This window comes from Copadichromis virginalis, unplaced genomic scaffold, assembly GCF_057382275.1.
Source record: "Copadichromis virginalis isolate Kocher_CV1m ecotype Utaka unplaced genomic scaffold, C_Virginalis_male_GT1.1 unmapped_scaffold_1, whole genome shotgun sequence".
Taxonomy (NCBI): Eukaryota; Metazoa; Chordata; class Actinopteri; order Cichliformes; family Cichlidae; genus Copadichromis; species Copadichromis virginalis.
Window position 1 is genome coordinate 1243197 of NW_028188589.1, and position 26502 is coordinate 1269698.

The 26502-nt window shown below is 39.7% G+C and overlaps 1 protein-coding gene and 3 long non-coding RNA genes across 4 annotated transcripts in view; 2 read left to right on the forward strand and 2 right to left on the reverse strand.

Moving 5' to 3' along the window:
• Positions 1-4572: 4572 nt before the first annotated feature.
• Positions 4573-9340, forward strand: LOC146679478 (uncharacterized). The gene is made up of 3 exons (XR_014918581.1): positions 4573-4768; positions 5776-6910; positions 9017-9340. It is a non-coding gene; the product is annotated as an uncharacterized LOC146679478 (long non-coding RNA).
• Positions 6431-9023, reverse strand: LOC146679479 (uncharacterized). The gene is made up of 4 exons (XM_085450285.1): positions 8277-9023; positions 8084-8191; positions 7833-8006; positions 6431-7229 (listed from the first exon to the last, which is right to left on the reverse strand). Exons 2-4 carry the CDS (start codon positions 8132-8134, stop codon positions 6597-6599), a joined length of 858 nt encoding a protein of 285 aa, XP_085306411.1. The 5' UTR covers positions 8135-8191; positions 8277-9023; the 3' UTR covers positions 6431-6596.
• A 3367-nt stretch (positions 9341-12707) lies between the features above and the next one.
• On the reverse strand, positions 12708-14517 carry LOC146679480 (uncharacterized). Its single transcript, XR_014918603.1, has 4 exons — positions 14301-14517; positions 13803-13958; positions 13249-13341; positions 12708-12990 (listed from the first exon to the last, which is right to left on the reverse strand). It is a non-coding gene; the product is annotated as an uncharacterized LOC146679480 (long non-coding RNA).
• A 3696-nt stretch (positions 14518-18213) lies between these two features.
• LOC146679481 (uncharacterized) overlaps positions 18214-26502 on the forward strand; it is a 29751-nt gene continuing 21462 nt past the window's right edge. Inside the window, exon 1 of the long non-coding RNA XR_014918573.1 lies at positions 18214-18273. This is a non-coding gene — a long non-coding RNA (uncharacterized LOC146679481). The remainder of the gene's footprint in view (positions 18274-26502) is intronic.

The window sequence follows — 26502 nt, forward strand, 5'->3', positions numbered from 1 at the left end:
AGGAAGCCCTGAAATCTGCATCAACAAGGAAGTGTTGGCTCACCAGTGATCCCAGCAGAGCCACTGGTTTGGCTCCAGTTGTTCTAGATTCAATGATGTTGTTGCTACAGATACATGTCAGCATCTTTATTGAATTTAATATGAAGCAGAAATGGTGTCATTAGGAGAAGAAGAGGAGAACAAGTCCGGCGAGGAGGCAGCAGCTCTTAAAGATGAAACAGCAGCTCAGCCCTGAGCTCAGAGAGCTGCACATGAAAAAGCTCCTCAAGCAGATCCTGTCAGAGGTTTGTCATCAACAGGAGGAACTGTTCACATCATAGGATGAAGATGCTGTCAGCTGGATGAAGAAGGTTATTTAATGCAAACGTTCACACTGAAGTCAAATTGTTGTCGTGTTGAACAGATTCATGTACTGATCGTCTCCAGAATGTTAGAAGAGCTTCAATGAATCATTAGAAACAACTTACAGCTGCACAGCTGTGTCAAACACATCTGTGTGTCATTGTGGGATTGTTGTGTTTCTACATGTGACACACGTCTAAAACATGCACACAATCTGAACACAAACAGGGACTCATGTGTTCCCACAGCCAGATGCTGAGAGCCATTTCCTTGTAGTCCTGTGTCTACATACATGAACCATTAGATGTTATTGGAATGATTGTCAGCTCTGATAGTTTCATGTGTGTTTAGCTGGACGCTGTTTGATCCTCGACATGTTTAAAGGTGTCCAGTCCTGAGACACTGGGGCTGGAAACAGCTGTGATGTCATTGGACTGTCACACAGACAGAAGTGCATGAAGTGAGCAGCCGAGGAGCCGCTGATGTTTTGGATTCAACAGCATTTGAAAGGTCGACACAGACACATTTGCACACAGAAAGCTGAATCTGTCATATGCCACAGTGAACTCACTGTTCAGTGTTTTTCAGGAAGCTTCTTAACTGCCTCTGCTGCCAAACAAGCAGCTGATGTCCTTGAGAAGAAGCTGAAGAAGTCTTCAACAACAAATACAGGATACCAAAATACCAAAAAGTTCTACTTTGGTTTCATCTGACCACATGACATTCTCCCAATCCTCTGCTGTATCATCCATGTGCTCTCTGGCAAACTTCAGACGGGCCTGGACATGCACTGGCTTCAGCAGCGAACACGTCTGGCACTGCGGGATTTGATTCCCTGCCGTTGTAGTGTGTTACTGATGGTGACCTTTGTTACTTTGGTCCCAGCTCTCTGCAGGTCATTCACCAGGTCCCCCCGTGTGGTTCTGGGATCTTTGCTCACCGTTCTCATGATCATTTTGACCCCACGGGATGAGATCTTGCGTGGAGCCCCAGATCGAGGGAGATTATCAGTGGTCTTGTATGTCTTCCATTTTCTGATGATTGCTCCCACAGTTGATTTTTTCACACCAAGCTGCTTGCCTATTGTAGATTCACTCTTCCCAGTCTGGTGCAGGTCTACAATACTTTTCCTGGTGTCCTTCGAAAGCTCTTTGGTCTTGGCCATGGCGGAGTTTGGAGTCTGACTGTTTGAGGCTGTGGACAGGTGTCTTTTATACAGATGATGAGTTCAAACAGGTGCCATTCATACAGGTAACGAGTGGGGGACAGAAAAGCTTCTTACAGAAGACGTTACAGGTCTGTGAGAGCCAGAGATTTTCCTTGTTTGAGGTGACCAAATACTTATTTTCCACCCTGATTTACGGATAAATTCTTTACAAATCCTACCATGTGGATTCATGGATTTTTTTTTCACATTCTGTCTCTCACAGTTGAAGTGTACCTCTGGTGCAAATTACTGACCTCTGTCATCATTTTAAGTGGGGGAACTTGCACAATCGGTGGCTGACTAAATACTTTTTTGCCCCACTGTATGTATGTATGTATATATATATATATATATATATATATATTTTTTTTTTTTTTTTACATACATAGTTTTTCTTTGCCTTATGGTTCCAAGCGCTGTCACCAATCTTTGCATTTTGTTATTATCTCATGACACTTGTTTAATCAGCTACCATCTCTCCTGTGGACTTTTTAATGTCTACAGTCTCAGACCAACACAGCCCTGCCCTTCCCATATTAGATTCTTGATGAATGTGTGTTGTTGTTATTCAGCCTGGTTCAATGTGCCCCTTTTTAACTTTGAGCACCCACCCCTTTAAACCTCTCTGCACAGCCCTGCACTGAACTCACTATCTTCTCCCTCTAACAGCCTCCACATGTTCTCACTGTAATTTCCCCTCATGAATGAATTTATGCTGCACTAATGTGAATGTTTGCAGGGAAATCAAACGCATTTCACACGCAGTACTCGAGCTGACTTACCTTTGTTTGAATGACGACTTGTACGCGCTGACTCCACAGATAAGGTACGAAAATATATCAGGCTACGTCTTCAGGGTTTCTACTCCACGGCCGTATTTCATACGGGTCCACATTTCCACTGCACGCTATTTTCTGCAAGTACCGCCGCTTCGCCTCTGGACGCAATCGGTCTCTATACAGTCCGTTCTCTTTTGAGCTGCTTTTAAGCATCTTGTAATCGTCGTTCCAACACAGTGTGTTTGTTTTGATTCGTAGACCTCGAAAATGGTGCCGCGCTCCCACAATGCATTGCGGCGTGACGTCAACTCCAAAGCCCTATAGAACATGTTCTTTTTCATTGTCAAAATTATCAGGAATAAAGAAGAAAACTGATTCAAAACCTGTGGAACCTGCCAAAAAACAAGTTTTACTGCAAAGGATTTCTAGATGTGAAGGTTTTGTGGCTTTTTTCAGTTTCTAAAACAAACTCATTTGTACAGAAGGATATGAGGATGTATATGTCCGGTGGTGGGTTTTTTTCTTCTTGATTTAATGTATTCATTTATCTCTTCACTTAATCTTTCTTTATGTTTTTTTTTTTTGATTTGGCATGAGCGATTTCCGGTCCTCACTCCAAGCCAGTTGGTGGCGGTAATGCACCACATGTTCTATCACAGCTGCGTCCGAGAGGACAGGAAACGTCTGTATGCGTCTGCAAACCAGGTAACTACACTCAGCTGAGCCTCTCTGCTAGTCGTTATTAGTCGGAGGGTTTTGCGTCACTTTCTCTCGGCTTGATAAAGGGCTGTATAGAAATCTCTGGTACGTAACACGTAACGTCATTTTTAGGGAGCGTCGCAGAGAAGTGAGGCTGTTTCTTTGTTTTTGTCGAGTTTTGATTGAAGACATGTTTCCAGTCCGTTTTTTACTCGTTTGTTTTTTCATTAATAACTTTACATTATCACAGAGAACAAGAAGGCGCTTTGTTTGTCACATTCACCTTAGTTTCGTTTTTAAACTCAACACTATCATATAGTGTTTAGGCTTAGAATAAATATACTGAGTGGCAAGCAAATAACAGATAAAGACCATTATATTTCCGGTTAGTTGCTACAGACAACATTAATTCTATTTTAACAGCAAAGATTTTTTTAAATTTATGTTTTGTTTGTTTTTGAAAGTCACAAACTTGTTTAAGTAGATTTCATCTCAAGTTGGATTTTCCATAACCGTTTTAACAATGACATATTTTTCTAGGTGATAAATGGCTGAGATGGCTGCAGCTGTACGTGTGAGGTACCTACATGTTTCAAGATGAATTTGCAGAGATGTCATGTTTGGTGCTTACAGACATCACACTGCATTTTGTGATTTCGTAGCTATTGTTGTGATATTTCGGAGCTTCCCATGATCACCGTGACAGTCATTCATTTTAACATAACCTTTCTATTCCTTTCAGGGATCCTCATTTTTTTGGTAAGGAAGATCAGCAGCTGTGTCGACAGGCAACAGGTAACGGCATGCTTTTCTGTTAGTACTGTAGACCTTGGTCTGGTGCTCTTTTTTTAGTTTAACACAGTATTTTCATTTGCCGAAGTGTAAAAAGCTTGTTCCAGGAGAAACAAACTTTAGTGAGTTCTGCAAAATGATTCCCACCATTGCACACTCTGTCAGCCTCCAGTGTGCCCTTTTTTTGTCCTTTAACTGAAGAAAGTCGGTAGTCAGAACATATGAGATAAGTGAGATCCTCATTTTGCCTGCTTATTTCAAGATACAACATTTTCACAAACTGCTGTAGGATAACCTTGCTATTTGTCTTTTCCAACACTTCTACATTCATCCATATTTCCTTGTCTGCTTCTTTCCAGGTGAAAAGTACCTGAAATGGGTGAAAGATTTTGTTTCCAAAAACAAAAGCATGTGCGTTCACCTGAAGAAGCCAAGTGGTGCTGACCTGTGGATAGAAGAGCTTGAGAACACCAAATACAACGGGGATGATGATGAAGTTAACGCCTGGGGAAAATTCTACCTTCCCGAGATTGTAAAAATGCAGGTTATTGGTGTGGTAAAGGGCACCTCATGTCCATGTGACGAGCTTGTGCTGATGACGCGTGAGGACAAAAAGCTGTACGGCTATGACGGAGAGGAGCTGCATCTGGTGGCTTCCAGTTTCCTGGAACTATGTGACAAAACGATAGAGTATCCAGCATCCAAGCGCTACTACAATGGAGAAGCCTTCAAAGATATGGTGAGAAGTTAGACTGCTAAGAATAAGACTGGGGATGCCTAGTGTTAGAGATCAATCACCTGAGCTTTTCTTTGTATTGTTGTGTGTTCTGTTTAGACTGAGGAGGACTGGAAAAAAGTTAAGATGAGTGATGTGGGGAGGAAACTGCAGGAAGAACATAAAAAGCTGGTAAATGAAACCCAGTCAGCGTTCGTCAGCCTAATATCATAGGTGGGTATTGGAGCTGAGTATCATCACTGATTTCTAGAACCTGTTCAATTCCAATTCACAAGGTCCCAATTAGATTCCATTTAATTCTTACTCAGAGAGTCAGAAACATTATAATTCTGATCATTTATCAGTACTGACACTTGTGAAACTTCATCAGAGGTGTGAGCATCACAGCAGATGCTTTTGTGTCAAAGTAACTGAGGATAAAACACAAAACCATGACGCAGATTTTCCTGGCCTAGCTTTTTACAGTAGATAACCTTAAAAATATTATTCTGCAGTAGAACAAAAGCAGACGAGAACCACGACTCAACAAATGTACATTGGCTGATGCTGCTGAAGTGATTCAGAGGTTTTAATAAGAGGTTTTAATAGAGACACAGCAGAGCATTTTGCAGTTTCACTTAATTTGAAAAAAATAAATAAAATTTGGTATTGAACAGCAGAAATGAGGCTGTCTTGTCGGAAGTCATTAAAAAAAAATGGCTGTAAACAACGGTAGACTGCTTCATAACAAGCAAGCGAATAATGCCAAAAACAGAGATTTGAGATGGGAAACGGTGTTCTTAAAGTACACTGAGAGAGGCAGAGAGCTGTGCTGTGTTGTTTTTCTGTGTGTGTTTTAATGGTGGTGGAAGCAAACCAGCAAAAGTAAGAGGGAATTCATGACAATGTTTATGTCAAGCGAAATGTGTCTTCTTTTGCTGCTGGTTTGGTTAGAGAGAGACAAAACGTGCAGCTTCAGGATCTGAGCAGCTTTCAGCACCAACGGCATCACAGCTCAGACTTGGATTCAGGATTAAGCCCTTTATGTTTGACTGTAGTGATTGTAGCTCTGTCCTTGTTATTAATCGCTTTAGTCAAACACAGCTATTGTTTGCTGGGATGTGTATATACTTGACAGTTTGTATCTCAGAGTTATCAAAGACACTGTGGATAATCATCAAGAGATTGTTGTCCTCTTAATAATGACCTATTTGATTGTTTGTTTTTTCTTCTTCTTACAGATTCTGGTATTTGGCCAAAAGAGAGCTTCACAATTCTTGGCTTCACCTGTGGTAGAAAAATGACTAAAGTTATGCAACACTCTCTAAAATTAAAGCTATGCAACGCTTTAACATGAATGGCGAAGGAGTGCATCTCTTTCACTGTCTCTTCCTGTCCTCTTCTCAGTCTTTGTTGTGGCACCTCTGCTATGTGTTATAGAAAGCACTTGGAATCATGTTCAATACAAAAACAGCAAACTCGTGGGATTGCCCTAGCAAGCAGTTGGTAAAAACTAATTAAAACTGATATATATCAGCTTCACTTTCTAGCTGCAAAAGCACGTTTCTGCAAAAGCATGCAGTTTCCTGTCAGCACTTTTTGGCACAGAGTGTACTCAGAGTTAGGCCTTTCTTATATAAAGCAATATAATCAGCATATAAACATTTAAGATGATAAATTTAAAGCTCAACAGTAACTGCTATAAATATTATAACTACACATGTAGTGCTTTTGCTTAAGTAAATTATAGTTGGGATCATAATAAGAAAACATGTGTTTTTATTTTCTGTGTACCCTGGGTACAGACCAGTATAAAAATGGGATTCTTCCCAATAAATGCTGTCTGATAATGCTTCATATTGCATTAAACACTAGATATGTAAGCAAACAAACAAAAACCCATAGAAGCCAGTTTTAATTATTAAATGTGACAATTACATGGAGATGGAAAGTAAACATGCTTATACACGTCTCTGTGATTACAGAAAATCCACACAGATGCTGTCAGAGCAGAGAATCTTTGATTTATCAGAATGATGAATGCAAATGATTTCATGAAATCTCACTCTTGTTCTGGGTTGTAAAATTCACCTGTCCAGTTAAACCGAATCCTTTGCAACACAGTTCTAAGAACCCTACCAACCTCATCCTCAGCTCTCTGCCTGTTATCCTTTTCAGCTGAGTATTCATCCACATGTGTTTCAACTTCTCTCTCATTTTCAAGCAAATTGCTCAGGCTCTCAGCTTCAGCACAGTTACCATATGGCCACTCTCTGAGGTCTTCTGTGTTCAAGCCAAACAAATTCTTACATGATCTGCAAGGCTTCATTCTGGCACCATCACGGAGACAAAAAGCCTCACACCTGATATTTCCAGGTACTTCAATTGTTCCATCAAAGTAATCTTTCTGGACTGTGTTTGGATAATAGGTCATCACCGCACCAGATACATATTTATGCCATTTGCTAAGACAGGAGGCAGCAATCATAATTTTCCCAGCGTTAGGACCTTTGGTGGACATGGAGACTCCGTAGTACCTTTCTGATTTGTTGGTTTGGGATTTTTGAGAAATGCAGATGGTGGACGAGACGAAAGCTGTTTTTTTATTATTCTCTTCTAAGTCCAAGTCTGTGAGGAGATCTTGCAGACTCTGCTTTATTTGCTCTTCATTCTCTGAGTTATTTTGCAGGATGATCTGAAAACAGTTACAGATCTGGTCAAAGTGTTGCACCTGATTATATAGTTGTTTTTCATAGAAAGTTGATCAACATGTTTGTTTCGCTGCTTGACTTATTTAACTATGCAGGACCATTGGATGCTTTTGATTTAGACATTTTAAGATAGATTTTTGTGACATGTTTCACCCCCTATTTAATTTTAAATCAATAAGCAAAAATCCATCTTTGTTCTCACTAATTTATAATTAAATTTGCTAATTGACCTTTTTTTTTCTATTTTGCTATGCCGGGCTGTCAAAACACGCTGAATTTAGAGTCTTTGAGCTTAACAGATCCAGCAGCTACACAGTGACAGCATCATATACGCCTTGAAGACTGTAAGCATCTCCAATAATGAGTCTGTTAGACATTATTTAGAACTAACAAATTCTGAAGCAAGTCTCCAGCTCTCCTGCAGTCTCTGTGTTTGGTGGAGAAGTATAGCTAGAAGCATATGTTGAAGTATAAGGTACAGTATGGATTTTCTTTGGATTTCTCAGTAAAAAAGCACTTTGCATTATACTTTCCTAAAAACTGGAAGTTTGTCAGATTGACTGACAATGTGAGAAGAGTTATCTTACCATGTCGAGCACACAGGAGAAGGGACTTCGCCTGGGAAGCTGAGTCGAATACAACTTTAAAGGCCTGGGATATCTTCTCATTAAAGAACCCAAAACAAAAGGATTAGGGAAGATTTCTTCTGGAGAAAAGGGGATGTTGTTGATTTTGCCCAGAAACAACATGCTGTGAAGGATCTGTTGAGTGAAAACATATTTGCTTATTGTTAGTAGTGATAAACAGGACTGTCTTAAAAGTGTCAAAGGTAACACACCTCATCCACCAAGTGTTGACTTCCCGGAGTCATGTAAGAGCCCCGAACCATCCTCTTGGTAATCTTGTAGGCATTAGTTTTGAACCTCCTTTGAGAAATTGTTGTCTTCTAAAATGATAATGATCGAGCAGTTAGGGATTTAAAAACACAGAAGATCTGATAACTTTGGCTACAGCAGAGTCTGCAGACATACCTATTTTGCTCTTGGTCGGCCTATTTTAAACATGAGAGAAAACATAGTTAGTGAAATGTTGATAACATACAATGACTATCATTGGTGGCTGAAAAGATGCCAGGTAACAAGTGAAAAGCTGCTACTTACCATCGCCACAGTCTAAGAATGAAACAGGAAACACTGAGCGAGTTGCCTCCATCTTAAAGCTGTTGATCATGTGATTTAAAGGAAAGCCACACCCAGCTCTTTCCTGGAATTTTACTCGACTGTAGAAAACTGCTCCATTTGCCCCGCCCACCCATGATCTTTAATATCTACCAAAAACAACCTTTTGGTTGTCAGTAACCAGCCGATCGTTTTCGCGATTAAAAAGTGGCTTTTTGCGGCGGCGTTCCCACCGCGAGCAGAACTCCGGCTCAAAAACCGCTGTTTTTGAACACTTTTATTTACTTAAGCACTTTAATGGGCTTACTTTGAAACAAAGTGCGATTGAATGATTATTGTTATGTGTTGCCTTGAATTCGGCTATGCTGTCTGTTAGACAGCTGTTTTCCTTTATTGTTGTTTTTGTATTGTTTGTAGCGAACGCTACTGGAATGTATAGATTAAGCTACGTAGCCAAGATAATTAATAATTTAACTGTTGTACATTGGTTGATGATGATTTGCATTGTTACATAGGCTTGCAGAAAAATATATTTGTTTACCGGTAAACTGAATCGAACTTGATGTGCTAATGGACGTTTTTCTGACCTACAGGTCAGGTTTTGTTCCCTCCCTTTGAATTAATCTTCTTCATATTGAAGTGGCGAGCCGGTAGGACCATTCTTTGTTTCCCCTCTTTCCCCCACTTAGCCGTCTTTGGATTACGGACATATTTCCCCATTTGTATGAAGCTGGACTCTAAGGAGGAATACCTTAAAAGTGAACTTTAAAAAGAAAAGGACCAAAAAGGACTTTTGCACAGAAAGATCACAGCATTGATTTATTATTTAATTGTGGGCATTTATGTTGTGTGTTGTGTTAATTATTTTGTTCCATTTCCCCTTTCCTCCATTTATTCAATATATTTTTGGTACAAGATATTGCAGTCTTTGGTCTCATCATTCACACCATCTCGGCTCCATAAAGAACTATTTCTTCTGCGCGTCAGTCAGTAAACTCATCCATTGAAATAAACTAGTCCTTAAATAACTTTGAGTTACACAGTGGCAAATGTAATAGAGAAAGACACAGGGCCACCTGAAATCTGTCGTCCTATCTGATTCAAAACCAACATGTAGGAGAATCTGGAATCTTTGATTTTGAGTTAAAAATAAAATATGGGTAAAATGCAGAAATGTTTTTACTAACATGTACTAACAGAGACTTGGAGGAGAGAGACCTAATGTTTAATAATCCACATTTCACTGTGTTACTCTTTGGTTCAGATGTGGATACTGTATTGTTCTTTCTTTGTGATTGTTTATGTTTAAGTTGTTTGTTGCTGGTTTTTAGTTTGTTTTTTGTCTGTTTGGAAGCTGACACAGTCTCTATGGAGATGGGTTTTTGGGGGGGTAGCAGGAGGAGAGAAGCTGCAGAGAGGCGTGTAAGACTGCAACTCTGCTTCCTGGTCCCAACTCTGGATAGTCATATTTTGGGGGGTTTAATAAACTACTACTGCATGATGTAAAGCTGAAGTATTACACAGCTTTATGAACCTCCTGTTATCCTGGTAGACGAGTACAGCAATAAATCTTTTACTTGAACATCTTCTGGCTCCAATAAGCTTTGAAATGTGACCATGAAGTTAGAGACACACTGACTGAAACCCACAGCTGTGACTGTGGATCACATCCACACACAGTGTAGCTGCTGTCTCTGTGTGAGGTCTGTGTATATATGTACATATTTATGCTTATATTCATATTCTCTTATTCCCCTTTATTTGATATCCTAATTCTGTGCTGTGTAAAAGTTTGTCGGTGTTCTGCTGCTACAAACTGGATTTCCTGGAGGATAAACATGAGGGATTCATAAAGTTCTATCTCTCTGTTAAAATCCCCCAAAATCAATGAAATGTGAATTTCAGGCAGACGTGTTTTTAAAAGAGTCTCTTTAATGGAAAAATGTGTTTTTAAAACCAGCCAATAGGAGCGTCTGTGGATATCAGCTGAGGCTGAACGCAGGAACACCATCACATATAAATACACAGAATTAAATCACTAGATAAAAGACGTCATTAAATAAGGATCAAATCAACATGTCAGAGGTCAAAGGTCAGTCAGAAGAGGTGTGGTTAAACACTGGCAGTGCAGTGACCTAATGCAGTTTGGTTACCGCCACGGGAAAAGCCCCGCCCCCTCTGAGCCTCCGCTGTGTCCTCAGCACATCCAGGAGCAGCAGGTCAGAGGGGGCGGGGCCATGTCAGGACTTATTTTAAGTAAAATTTAAAGTGGAGCGACGGCAGGAGTCACACAGCAGTAACCAGCTCTGTCTGCCAGGGTCAAAGGTCAAACAAGTCCTGCAGCTGACCCACACACAGACTTACACTGATCCACAGAGAGTGATGAATCCACACATCACTCGGCTGGAGGAAGCTGGGTTTTGTTAGATTATAATATTATTTATGCCATGCTATACCCCTAATTAAAGATTGTGAATTATTATGTAGTTTTAGTTTGCATTATTCTCCTGAATTAGAAGAAGCTGATAACTATTGCATTAGTTAAACTGATGTGCATTATATTAAACTGTTGACTTATTGTGAATGAATGATATTGTTTTATGATGCATTATACTGCTGAGTTATAAGAAATACTGTTTGCAGAAAGTCATCGCCTTATTTGTCTGATTAGAAGAGAACATGCTGGAGTTTTCTGCCCCATCTCAGCAGGAGCAGATAAACAGGGAGCCAAGGTCGTAGCTTAGGCGCTGTGTGAGAGAGAGCATGTGAATGTTTAGGCTTTTATGATAAGGTGGAGGCACGAGAGGCTATAAGAGTTTGAGCAATGCTCCACCATTTTGAGATCTGAGGCTGTCTGCATCAGTGTCCATCTCCCACGTGTGTGATCATTAAAATCATCGTTTGACTCAACCCGACCGGACCAGTGTTGTTATTGTGGTTTTTCTCTTGTCTCCATCCCCAAATATTTTGAACCTTAACAATGATATATTTACAGGTTAGATAGTTTAGATTAGTTACTTCAACACATTTCTTATTTGTGGCAGTAAAATGTTAAATTTAAGTTATATTAATTCAAATATTATATTTTCAGCCACCTTGTGCTTTACTAATTAGTTTTACATAAATCTATTTTGTCAACAGGTTCCACACAAATGAATTAAGTACATCCAACTTATTTTTTTAAATTTCTTTTATTGCCAACACATTCAGTGAGCATTTGTGTAAACCCAGTCCAAAATAAAACACAACAGCTCATTAGGGTTAGTAATTAACAGTATGTAGACAGATGCAACATCAAGATTTTAAATTAAATGTCTGTATCTGCCAGAAATAGAAGAAAAAAAACATTGAAGACCACATAACACATTGATAAGATGACACTCAATTTGGTAAAGTAAATCCGTTGGGCATCTTTCTTTGCCTTTAGACAATAATTCTGATGGCAAAAGAGCCAAACGGGACAGGCAAAAAAAAAAAAAAAAAAAGATAAGATGACACTTGAGTTATGCACATGTGATGCTAGTAAGGTCTGGAGTGTTTTTTCTTTTAGTGTCTAAAATGGATAGCAAAGTAGCTATTTGCAATGATTGCTTAGGGTCAGTCCAGTAACACAACGCCAATGAAGTGCTTTCCTTTAACAATGCAAAGTGAAGTGTCCACCTCAACAGCCACAATTAAAAAAATTAATGTAATAATAATAACAATAATAATAATAAATAGTCCACTGATATTAGCAACCAAAGAAAATTACATCACCATCCCAAATAAAACTTTAATAAAACATGCCAACATTATGGTCTAACAATAAAACAGCTTGTCAGCGTTCAGTTTTGTTGCAACAGCACAGCAGTAACCATTTAACACTTGCCACTGTCAACGTTTATTTTACCAGTGTTTGGGCAAAAAGCTTGAGTTGTAAACATTTTAACATGGAAACAATTGTTCGTCTTTAAAAGTCCGCAAAATATACATTCATCCTGTATTCCTAACTTACCCTTATTCTTAATATGTATTGCAATTACCTTTACAATGCACACAATGTAGCACAATGGTGCAGTATCATCTCTCAATTAAATCCCCCCCCCCCCCCCCCCCAAGAGTAAAATCTCTTAAATTGTAGTAGTTTACAAACTTTTCAAAATGTTCTAAATTTCTCTTAAATGTAATTTTCCCTTTATCTGTCATTTACAAATTACCATTTTATTCCCATTCAGCCTCCGAAAAACTTCTGTCCATCTGACAGAACATTCATCAACCAAATTAAGGGTTGGCTTATTCATTCAGTTTATTCTTGAGCATCTGTACCTTGGTCAAGAGTATGCTGACATACAGATGAAGGAAGAGCTTCTGAAGTACTTCAAAGAAAGCTTTCAGTCTCGAGGTTAACTGAGATTCAGTGCATATATCCCACCCATTAAGAGTGCACATGCAGAGGCCAGGTCTTCCAGGTCATGCAGGACACACTAGATGGTTATACCCACATCGGCTGGAGCAGTGCTGGCATCAGCTCTTTCGATGGTAAAGATAGCAAGGGTAATTTGTTCCAGCTCCCTCTGAACAGCTGTAGCTTAGACACAAAAACATAGAAAAATGGCATCCAGTTTAATGAAGTAAACACAATATTAGGAACATGCACCCCAGTGGGCCACTATTTTAGACTACAGATTCAACAATAAATAGAAATAGTTTGGGTATACAAGAAGATTTCCCAAAACATTTAAACAGGTTCCATGCAAATTACAACAACAACATTACAACATGCAACAACATAAGTTATTCAAAATTTGGTTTAATACAGATAAAAAACTAAACTAAAATTACCAACCAATTATTCTTTGAAGAGGATGCTTGGGTCTTCATTCAGGTAAAAAGGTAGTGCCCTGAGGACACACTCCCTCCCCTTTTCAATAGTTTCCTTCTGCAGAGAGTGGCAGAGATACAGGAAGAGAGAACAGAAATACTTTAGGATGACACAAACTCACATTATACACAAAATGAATGACATATCCACTGCACAGATAGACATGAACACAAGACCAACTAATCATCACATGGACATGAATAGTTAACCTGTTGGGCAGGGTTTCCACCACAATATATATGTCCATAATGGAGGTAAAGACAAACTAATACATCATCTTTTTTTGCATTCAAAAACTGATCTTTAACATAAAAACATTCACTTCTGGTTTAACCCGAAATTGAGGGATCAAATTTTACATATGTTTAGGTAATTTAAGTTTTCCAACGTTTTGAGTACCAAACTTTGTCTTGCTTAATATAAATGTAAGTGCACTGTGCAGCTACCATACACTAGCTGTTTAAATTTGAAAATGATCTTATTAGCCATAATATTTTGCTACCAACAGAATAACGCACCTGTGTGGCTGGGGCCAAAGTTTGTCTAATTTTCTTCCCTGCAACGCCTCCTTTTTTCTTGAAGACTTTTATGAGCTGGTCAGTGTATTGGTCAAGTTGTGTAAAAAGCCTTGGAACAAGTGGAGCAGTAGTAATCCTCACATATTCTGCTTCCACCTGAAAACATATCAACAAACACAACATACTGTACTGTAAATATACATACTATATGTACACATATACAAACTAAAACTAATGTAGTAAGACCTCATTAAAGCTATAATTTTAACACAAACATTTACACAAAATGCTAATGGAGCCATTACAGCTTTTATTGTTATTTATCAAGTTCCAAAAAATATTGATCACAGCTGATCTGAAAAGAATTTCATACCTCAGGCCCTTGAACTGCAACCTTTACAGTGGTTCAGATCTGGAGACGAAATAACAGGGGCATGGGATGGGTCACTAAAGAAAACTTAACTTATAAAACAGTTTTGTTTTTAAAAGTTCACATACCACATACAAGCTCAGCAGTACCACATACACCACATCAGTATAGGAGGGAGCAGGTGAAGGCAGGATCTGAGATTTATAAAGTAAAACAAGAAATTCATTACTTAATTTCAAGAAGCAAATTATTGTTTGAATTACAACTAAATAAAATACTACTCAGAAGAAAAGCAAGAGATTGACACTGCCATGTGCTAACTTTCTATAGAAGCAATTATCACCAGGTCTGTCCACTCATATGTCGTGAATAATTTTATTTAAAAACTTAAGTGTGTGATTTAACAAACTGTAATTTATAACTATGTTGATATGTATAACTCCGCTAGGAAACATGCTGTATTTACAGACCATTTTTACATAATACAGATTACTGATAGAGCATAACAATGGTGTCACAGTGGCTTTCGCCCTTGACTTTTTGGATTTTAAATGTCACTTTATGCTATCCTTGCTATCCTATTCGATATTTACGACTCTTGGATTACAGTAAAGGAATCCCAAGAAAGCAAATGAAAAAATAACCCCTTGAAAAAATAAACCCATGAACCCCTGTAGCTAATCCCTTAATAAAACAAAAAAAACATGTCCAGGACCCAGTAAAACTAATGTAGAACAAGCGCACGCAAACGATATAACATGTCTTGTAAGACAAATGCAAAATATAACCATGCTCGACATATAGATACTACACAACATAGTCAAAGAAAAAAATGGTCTTACCTCTCAAAGAAACAGCAGCTTGGCGCCAAAACAACGTTTTTAAGTTAAATTTGAAGTCTTGCGCATGAGCAGGCCCAAGCCGTGAAACCTTCTTGTTCTTCGCGGTTCATTACAACTGTTTTTGCATTACTGCCACCTTGTGGATATACAAGGTATATCGATCCTAATTGACTTGACTTAAATGTTATGCCATCAAGTAACACATTAGTATTATGTACGTTGAATAATAGACACAATTACATAGACTTGATTAGAAAAACATATGTTAACTTAACAAAAACATATATTTTAAGTAAAATGAAAATAAATAATTAATATACACTGAACAATCCACCTCATTCATTTTTTTGAGTGTACCACATTGGTGAGGAAATTCTGCTGAAAGCTGCAGAGAACAAGAACCTGATGTATAAGGGTTTTTAAAATAAACATCCTCCCAGATTTCCCTCCCTCTGTTGGAAACGCAGAGCCGCATTTGCAAATATGAGAGGAAGACTACGTGGGATGACCGGCGTCAGGTACAGACTGCTATACCCTGCAAAGCTGTTAGTGACCCATGGTGATGTGAGGAAAAGCTTTAGCGATCCCAAAGAGACCGTAGACTACGCGGAGAAGCACCTCTCCCACCCACCTTCAAATGTATTAAAAGCAAGGATATATCTATATGTCTAACGCTGACACAGCACTGTGTTTCTTCTTTTCCCTTTATGTTCCATGTAAAGGTGAATATGGAGCGTTTATGGAGCTCATTTATTGACCAGCTGTCAGTTAGAAGGTAAGAGTTACTAGGTTAACAGAGGTTAGCAGTAACAGTACGGGGAAGTATATTGTGTTGTTCTTTTGTTGGTTTTTATTTTATCCTACTTTACTTTGTTATTTGGATTTTACCTGTTGTGAGTGCTTCCCGTAATTCTCCTTTTTCTTGCGCCGCTGCGGCCAGAGTTCACAACATTACATATTTTTGTATCTATAAACAGGAAGCTGACACTCTCCAGACTTTATCAAAGGTGTGAGCGTCACAGCAGAGGCCTTTGTGTCAACGTAGCTGAAGACAAAACACAGAAACACATGAAGGAGATTTTCCTGGCCTGGATTTTATACAAATATTCTGCAGTACATCAAAAATGAAAGAAAACCATTAGTCAACATATGAACATCACCTCTGAAGTTACAGAGCTTTGATTGGAGACACAGCTGAGCGTTTTGCATTTTGCATAATTAATTACATAATTAATTATGTAACCATAATTAAATGGTTACATCATCTTTAAAGTCCCCAGAGATCAGGAAAAGGGCCTGAGGGTGCTGTGTTTGGAGTCTGCTGGTTACAGTGTGCAGGACCTCACAGGCTGCTGCAGCGTTAGCAGAGGGCGGGACATACACAGCTATCATAATCACGTGTGTAAACTCTCGTGGTAGATAGTACGGTCTCATGCTAACCGCTAGCAGCTCAATGTCCTTACAGCATAGCGTCTCTTTGATAGAGAAATGCCCAGAGTTACACCATCTATCGTTCACAAACACAGCCAGACCCCCTCCTCCCTTCTTACCACTCTCCGCTGTTCTGTCATAAGAGGCTCAGCAGCTAAAGCAGCACACCTGGGTCTCCCAGCCTATTAAAAGCAGCCCTTTGCTTCACCTGCTTCACTAAACATTATTATTTTAAGCAGAGTGGTGTGATTTATGTAGGCATTGCTGTGTGACAGGATGACTTTTCTTGCACACCCACCAAATGAGGGCGCACATGCTTCCACGCCCACTGGTGACTGCACACATCCTTTCAAGGAAGCATTTCATTCATCCCTAACAAATGGAAGAAAACACTGTGCAGCGTGTTCAGGTTTGAACGTGGCCCTGGCCTCTCTCTGCATCCACCTGGCACATGCAACACACATCCACTCCCTGCTGAACTGCTTGTATTTGATGTGTTGAAGTTTTGGTAAAGTTTGAATAAATTCCACTTTATTTATAGGAACATTTCATCTGTGGACTCCTGCTTCCCCTCTCCTTGAGCCAGTTTGTGACGGGAACATGACATAAGAAAACTCATTTATCCCTTTTTGATTCTGTGTATCTGGCGCTCATCCAGTGAGTTCACACTTGGCAGAAACAGACTGAATTTGTCTGGAGAACTTTGGCTTCAGCCAAGTTAGATAAACACACTGTGTCTCTGTCAAAACAGCAGTGTAGTTGTGGCACCCCTGTGAGGGAATGACCACATGAATATTATTTTGTGTAAAACACTCATGTAACGGGACATTTTTCATTGCTATATGTATTTATTTTCAGTTTCTTTAAGAGGATAGAAAATCCATGTAACAGGGATTCATTTTATGTTAGAAAGCAGTGAGGGCGGAACTTTGGTGCTTGCTCCGGGGTTTCGGGGAGCAGTAAGTGGAGCCCACCTTCCGCTGCTTCCTCAGACACGTTCTGGAGGAAAGCAGAGACGCATCGTGTCTTCCTTACTCTGCTCTTCACCTGCTTTTACAGGTCGGTACACGGTGCTCGCACCGAAAATGTTGTTTATTGTCACCATGGTTACCCACGTTAATGTGAATGGGAGAGTTAAGGCGGTCCGCCAAAGTTATTTATATGTAAACACGGGAGAAAACCAGAGGAGTGTCCCGCGCGACCGCACCGCGAGCCCGCTCGTTAGGTGGAGCGCTCGTGAAGCAGAGTCAGTGCGCTCCTATGCTCTGTGCAAACGTGTTGTAATGCTCCAATCAAATCAGTTCTGTGAGATGTGAATGTTAATAGTTCTGTTAAAGTGACTGAGTAGATTAGCTAGTGTAACACAAGCACTCTGAGCAACTCTGTGTAGCTAACAGAGGCATTCATGGGTTGATTCAACAAGCTGTGTTTCATGATGCACTAAATAGTGATTTTGCCAGTAAATTACTGGAGGGAACAAATGTAATGTATTTACCAATGCTGTTATTGAATAGAACTGTTTAGCCAGTAAGACACTGCAGAAGACAATGTGATGTGTTTATTGATATGATAAAAGGATGTAGCTGTTATGGAAAGAAGTGTGAACTTGAGAAACTGAACCAGTTAAAAAGAGTATATTTCACTGATGTTGTGAAATAAGTAAATGTAATTGATGTGAATGAGGAACCAGCTGAACAGTATATTGAAAGCTCATGTTTAGTGTTTTATAGCATTTATTTGTGTGAAATAAATCAGACTCAGACACGTTCTGGAGGAAAGCAGAGACGCATCGTGTCTTCCTTACTCTGCTCTTCACCTGCTTTTACAGGTAACATATTTGTCATCGAGGTCTTCATCCTTGGGACCCGTAACATAGTAACTTCTTCATTGTTATACTTCTATAGTTTTCCCATTTTGTGAGCTGTGGATGTGGAAAGTGTCTCAGTGACACATCCACATGAAAACGGCGTTACCTTCGTTCATTTGCACGTCAAATGAACGAGCTGTTTGGACTTTAACGTCACAGCTGATGCTTCGATACTCGAACTCAAGAGTTCAGCTTCCACTCAGAGGTACAAGTACACACAGCAAAGATAAACGTGTACACAAGGTGGAACCCACAAGTGCACAGCTCCAACCAGAGATGGGCAGTAATCCGATTACGTTTTCCAAGAAACGAGTAAAGTGAGGGATTACTATTGCAAAAAAGGTAATTAGATTACTGTTACTTTCCCGTAAGCACGCTGCGTTACTGCGTTACTAAAACCGCAGCTGTGTGCAGATGAACAATGGATAATCTATCGAGTGTGGAGAGAGTGTGAGCGTGCAGCGTTTAAAGCGTGGAAGCACTGACCTTACTTTGAGTTTGACTCTGTAAAAAGTGACAGAAACATTAGCATCCGCTGTTCACTGCGTGGGAAGACAACATGCTCACTCACTATGTGTTAATGGGCATGCTTATTTACAGAGGTGTGGACTCGAGTCACATGACTTGGACTCGAGTCAGACTCGAGTCATTAATTTTATGACTTTAGACTTGACTTGAAAAAATGTTCTAAGACTTGTGACTTGACTTGGACTTTTACACCAATGACCTGGGACTTGAATTGGACTTGAACCGGTTTACTTGAAAAGACTTGATATTTCACCCCAAATATAAAATTTAACATGCATATTATATAGAGATTGAAAATGTGACGTCATTCACGGGTAGAACCGCAAAGGATTCTGGGAACTCGTGGCAAGAAGTACTAGCGCACGCAGGCTTTCAATTGAAATCAGTCACACAGCGATAAAAAGAAACACAAAAATGTCAAGAAGCTGTTGTATTATTAACTGCAATAGCCGGTCGCATGACAGCCACGGGAAGCCGACGGGTAAAGAGATCGGTTGTTATCGGATTACGTCGTTGAAGAGAAATTGTTCGAGCCATGTTTCCGAAGTGACAAACAGGCGACGGGTGGCCTGGATTGCAGCCATTCAAAGACCAAATATAACGTCCCAGAACACTCCAGCTCACAGGTTAGTCTGCTCCAAGCATTTCCACAAAGGTCAGTCTGCTGTTGTAGTTAATGCGTCATTTTCATAACATAATTGGTGATATAGGTTACAAGCAAGTCTGGCGCTGAACAGAAATTGTCGCGCTATGCTCCTTTGTTTATTGTGCATAAATAGTGAATTGTCCTGACACAATATTGCGTTTCGCTTCTGTTATTATGGCACATTGACAAAAACATATACTTTTATTCACAGGATAAAACAGTTGTTTTGTATCACTAATTGTCCAGTACGATTACAGCATACAGTATTATTGTCACTGCTACATTTCTGTAACGCGTACCAGAAATTATTTCCACTACTAATTAATTACCGTTTAGCTCAAAGGTCCTATTAATAAACGGTTAACGAATGTGTATTTATGACGACAATTTGTGAGACTGGTAAACTTATGATACGTACGATGGTCTTTCGTTCTACACGGTGCATTTCAAGGTCCTGCACCCATCCGTCGGTAAACTGTACCTGGGCTTGTTGCAGTGACCTGAAGTTACTAAACTTCATGAGTGTATGCACTCACTCCAAGAACCGTATGATTATAAATATGCATATAAATATGCTACAATGAGAGAGCTGACTTCATCTAACTAGCAAATGCTGTCCAGGCTACGTTGGTGATGCAGTTTTTTTTTTATATGTATGATATTTTTGTCATGCGATTTTAAAGACGGTCCTACAACCGCATCCAAGAATAACATGCAGCTTATCTCAGAACTGTCGGTGAAAACTATTCTTGGAGCTAGGTTTAATTGAGCTGCATTTTAAAGAGGTGCAATTTCACAATTTGTGTATATTTTCTAAGTTCACTATTTTGTCATGTGTTGAGAAAAACAGATTTAAAAATTACATGGTCTAATATTTACATTTAGCATAACTGCAACATGCTTTTTTTCGTTTTTTTTTTTAAAGACTCGAAAGGACTTGAAATTCAAAATTTCAGACTTGTGACTTGACTCGGACTTTTACACCAGTGACTTGAGACTCGACTCTGACTTGCCTGACATTACTTGAGACTTGACTTGAGACTTGAGGATAAAGACTTGAGACTTACTCGAGACTTGCAAAACAATGACTTGGTCCCACCTCTGCTTATTTATAACTTTGATAAAATGTCATAAAAATAATTCCATGCCAGCTCACCATTGGTGATCAGGTAGTTTCTGTTCCAGTTCCAGTCCCATAAATCATGAAGCTTGCTGCCAGAAAAGCTTCAAATCTCCTTTGAAAGCTGTTTGTGGTCTTGATTGTGGGAGCTTCAGTTGTCTGACTCCAGCTGCCACACAGTGCTCACTGATATCATTTGCAAAAACCCCAGTGTGACAATATTTATCAGTGAAGCAGAAATCAGGAAGTGACGACTTTTCTTTGAACATTTGCTAAGGCTAAGCTGTGCTTTCTACCACAGTTGGGAATTTCCTGGTTTACAACAAATTATTGTGTCAACACCGCATAAGATTTCAAACTACAGGAAAATCACTGGAGTTATAAGAGGCAGACAACGACACACACACCACATGCATGCTGTTGCTATTTATTGTGGATTAACCTGTCAAGGGCAAGAACAAAAGAATTCTGCCTCAAATACAGGAAATCATAGCTTTCCTGTATTTCCTCCATTGTTGGCATGCTGGTTAGTGCTGTTGCTCCACAGTAAGAAGGTCCTGGGCTAAATTATCCATGAATGTAAACGGCTGTGTGTTTCTATCTGATAGACTGGTGAGCTGTCCAGGGTGTACCCTGCCTGGTAACCTATCACTTCAGGGTTATTTCCCAGCCCTGCTGCAACCAGGATAGAGATAGGAGGATGGTAGTTGTTGTAGACCCATTCAATTTCAATTGAAGGATTAAAATGTTCCAGGAGCTCAACTTACTCCATCTGAACATGTTTCAATCGTGTTTTATGAACACAACATGCAGGTTTACTGAATATGAAAAGGTTGTGTTGATTTAACTCAGTTGTTTAAGTTTCTGCCAAAGCAAAACCTTTGTGTGCAACCAGTGTCCACTATTGAATCAAGTCAATCCAACATGTTTTTGTCAGTGCAAAAGGAGTTACGGTGCCTGTATTCCTGCACAATATTGTCCCGGGAGGGAGGAAAACTTTCTGGTGAAGTTTTGGTTGATTTTTGGGTTTTGCTTGACACTAGGTTGATTTTATCAGTGAGGTTTGGATTGTTTTCTTTCTCTAAGAGAGAGAAAGATGGTTTTATGCTTGGACATGTTTGCAATGGGCCCCAGTATTTGTTACTTTATTAGTATTTTATTGGTTGCGTTTGTTTGTGCTTTTGTTACAGTGCACTGAGATAAGAACATCTGAGAGGTGTGATCCACCGGTGGTGATATTTTGGTATTTTGTGAGTTCCCGATTTAACAAATCAGCTCTTTAATCCAGACCTGAGAGGTTGAACTTTAAAGCGCTATAAAATATTCTTACTGGAAACAGTGGCAAAGTGTTTTTCTCCATGATTATAATGGGCTTGGGAGAAATTCACTTATATGTGACATTGATCACATGAGAAGTCCTGAGCCTAAAAGGATTGCAGCGAGTCAATCCAGTCCAAAAACAAGGAGCTGTTTTCCTTTAAAATGATGACGTCATCTTGCTGGTGATGGAGGCTCGAATAGGCTGCGCGTGAGACTCCATTATCAGCAATATCTGGTATGAATGTGTGTGGATGTATGCATGTGACTGGACTGTGACGGACTGACGACTAAAAGTTTAACTGACTTGATACTGAGACAAAAACGGTGCCGACTTTAGGATTAGTGAATGTCCACAACAATTCACCCAGCCTGTAGAAGAAGGGTGGAGGTTTTGTCTTGTTTTGTTGTTGCAGGAGTAGAAGGATGACAGAGACTAAAGGGGGAGGCTGTAGCTTCACATGAGTGTGAGCTGCAGACTGAACCCTTTGGTTGCTAATGTTGAGTCACTGATGTTTGCATTAAGAAAATTGTGTTTTATTAGCTGTGTTTTAATTAAGGTATCACATTATATTGTTGGGAATGTTAAATGCTAAAGTGAAGAAAAGCTTTGATTTCACTCATGACTGAACATGTTATTATTAACCATAGCAGGCCACTGTAAAGAGTCAATTAACTGTTATAGAGGAAAAAAAGGCCAAAAACTCTGTTAATACCTATGAATAACAGGCAATGATAGACTTGTCACATTCAAAATAGAGATATGTAATAACAAACACGGGTCCGTGTCATTTAGGTTCTCCATTGAAATAGTCAATCATTTAGAAAAGTAGAATATATATATATATGTCTCAACGCTGTTTCTCAATAATATTAAAAACCTAAAAACTATTGTTGTGGAAGATAGAAGTCACTGTGACAGCCCTCTGACTGTGGAGGACGTTTGTAATCCTATTTCTGCACTTAAGGCCAACAAATCTCCCGGCACAGATGGTTTAACTGCAGAGTTTTATGAATCATTTTCGAATCTCCTGGCTCCGTTCTTACTGCAGCTTTTCATAGGAAGTGTAGAGAATAACATCCTCCCTCCTACTCTTACTCAGGGTCTCATAACACTTATTCCAAAGCCAAACAAAGACTTACTTCTTATTGATAATTGGAGACCCATCTGTCTGCTCAATGATGACTATGAGATTATGGCTTTAGTACTTGCTAACAGAATGAAAGAGTTCTTGGACACAATTATCGATGAGACACAATCAGGCTTTATGAGAAACAGACACCTTTCTAAGAACATGAGACTGGTTTTAGATCTACTTGATTACTCTGATTTGGTATCTGACTATAGCTTCATTCTCTTCCTGGATTTTTAAAAGGCTTTTGATACAATTGAACATCAATTTATTTTCCACTCTTTGGAAAAAATTGGCATTTTTCTGTAAAGCTATCAAAACCTTGTACACGAATGGCAATAGCTCAATTAAAATGATTAAGACTCCACCCCGAGATTTGACCTGTTATACAAGGAATCAGCACAGCTGATAAGGAGCTCATCATCAGCCAGCTAGCTGATGACACCACACTCTTCTTGAAGAATGCAAATCAAATCCGTCCAGCCCTTAGTGTTATTAGTGATTTCTCTGAGGCATCTGCTTTATGTCGAAATCTAAAAAATGTGAATTACTAGCAATTAAAGGCTGCACTGCAAATGCTCTCTGTAACATTTCTGTTAAACAAGAAGTCACATATCCAGGACTGTTAATATCCAAAGACCAAAAGTCAAGATGCTCGTCAAACTTGTCAAACAGTGTTGGGGAATTCTCAATGGTGCTTGGTGCCATACCCTAAGGGACTTTAATGTCACAGGAACTTGGTAACAGCAATAAGAGAATGCGTAGTTTATTCCAAGAAGATATCATGTCTCTCCCATATATAGAATATCTTACTGGAACCGACATGTTCCAGATATCACCTGGAAGACAGTCTGGATGATCCCATAAATATCTAATTGTGAACAAGGTGAAGGAAATCTCATATAAAATTCTTCATAAATGTTACCCAGCCAGTCACTATATGGTAACATTTAAAAGAGACATAAATACTAATTGAACTTTCTGTGGGGATCATCCAGAAACTGTGGCACATCTCTTTTGGTTCCTCTACACAGAGATTCTGGAAGAATTTAGCAGTTTTGTTATTGTCTATAGTTTAAGGGAGTTTTCTTTACGATGGCAAAATGTTTTATTCTGTTTCTTTAAGTTCCCCAGGAAGAATGATAAATGTTTTTTTATAAAAAATTTGTTAATACTTTTAGCTATTTTATATCCATAAATGTAAGTTTATTAATAAAACACCATATTTCTGCCTTTTTATAAGGATATGAATTGTACATACAATCAATTTCAGACTCAACCAACAAAAAGCCTCTCAGAACAATATTTATATTGTAACAGTTGCTATTGTAATGCAGTGTATCACCACATGGCGGCGCCTCGACTTTTGCATCCCGCCGAGGATTCTTCTCTTCTAGCACGTGAACTGTCTCGGAAATCCCCCCAGTTTTGCGGACGCTCGGACGTTTTCTCCAGCCATGGCCGCAGCCTCAGCTCAGGTGGGACCCGACTAATTTCTGGATACCGTGGTGTGCCGCTGCTCCGCTTGGGAGAAAGAAAAAGAGAAGCTGACTCCGTGACGCGAATGGACTCCGTGGATTTGTTATTTGTTGTTGGTTTCGTCTTCTAAGGATTAATTCTTCTGTGGAGAGCCTGGACATGAACATTTCTGCTGCCTTTTCTCTCCCCTTTCCCTCTGCTGAGACTGACTGTAGCACAAGTGATAGCTTGGCCGACTACAACCGTTGGTGCTGGTCTTCGGCTCAGTATAACGAAACGACTTAAAACTAATCTTGCATTGAGCTCTAGTGTTGCAGACATGCTATTGTAATAACATGGTTCTGATCACTCCAGTCTAATTTCAGTTGTTGGGCGAAATTTTATATGTGGTTTTTCTAAATTTAATCTTGAACGCATTTTTGCAGTTTTGTCTTTCTAGTCTGACCTAACTGACTCTTTTACTGCTAAATCAATAACTGCGCTGTGCCCTGGAGCGGCTTAATTTTTTTGAAATCGCAATGGCACACTGCCCAGACGACTCTGACTCAGACATGGAACTTACCTCGTTACCTATGTGCCAGATAGTTGAAAATGTGAATCCTAGCCTTAGCCAACAAGTGGTGGAGTTAAGAACTGAGGTGAGTAAGCTTAGTGATTGTTTACGTGACTCACTGAACATACAGCAGAGTTTACTAAGGCAGTGGGACCAACTCACAACGGGGAACTCTCCCCCTCCTGCAGTCCCACAGTCTCCTGTTTTCCCAATGGCCACATCGACACCTCATGTTCATGTGATGGACAAAACTGAACCCACCAACAGTACCAATCCGTTCCTGCCCAGCAACCCATTTCAACCTACAAATCCTTTCCTCCCATCTCACTCACTTGAACTCAGCAGCACTTCCAGAGTGATTGCGGCAGCTTTACATCACGCAAAGCTGGAGCCTCCTGTGTATGCTGGGGACGGAAAAGTGCAACCTGAGGAATGGTTAAATGCAGTTGGCACATACAAAGCCTCATTGAACCTAACTGATGGGCAATTGCTAAACGAACTGCCACACTTTCTTGCAAAAGAGCCCGGGAAATGGTTCAAGGCACTGAGCTCCCACATCACATCATGGGCTCAATTCTGTCAACTGTTTAAGACAGTTTTTCTGCCCTCCGACAACCAAGAACGCATCCTGAGAGGAATTTTGGATATTGGATATTGGATTCATGAACAAGAACTTTTACCAGCTTTTTGCCATAATACCAGATTTGTCCTCTCCTTTCATTCTGGGAATGGATTTTATGGCAAGAGCTTCTGTTTCTATTCACATTCCCACTAGAACAGTCTACATTGAGGACATCCCCTGCCCACTCGCAGACAATGAAGAGGACCTTCAAAATGATTACTCACATTCACCTGGAACACTGATGTCTTTGGACTTGGTTCGCTCAGACTTAACAGCCAAACTGTCTGAAGCAAGTCTCTCAGAGAACAACAAGGATGCTTTACTAAATCTGCTCAGCAAGTTTAGCTCCTTGTTTGATGGTCAACTTGGTCGAACGGCTCTCACAGCACGCCATAGAGACTGGCAATGCAACACCTGTCAATCTCCCACCCTATCGCACGTCACCTGCTAAGAAACGTGTGATTGAAGAACAAGTGCAACAAATGTTGAAGGACAACATCATTGAACCTTCCACAAGCCCTTGGGCAGCTCCTGTAGTCATTGTAAATAGAGCGGCCACGGAACCAAGGTTTTGTGTGGACTTTTTTTTTTTTTTTGCCTGTCCCATTTGGTTCTTTAGCCATCAGAATTGTTGTCTGAAGACCAACAAGGATACCCAATGGATTTACTTTGCCAAATGGATCTTCGTGGCATTGCCGTATTGGTCCATTTGGTCGATCTTTGTTTTTATTATTTATTATATTTTATTTTCAGATGTTACAGACGGGACAGACATCAGTGAGGGATAGGAAA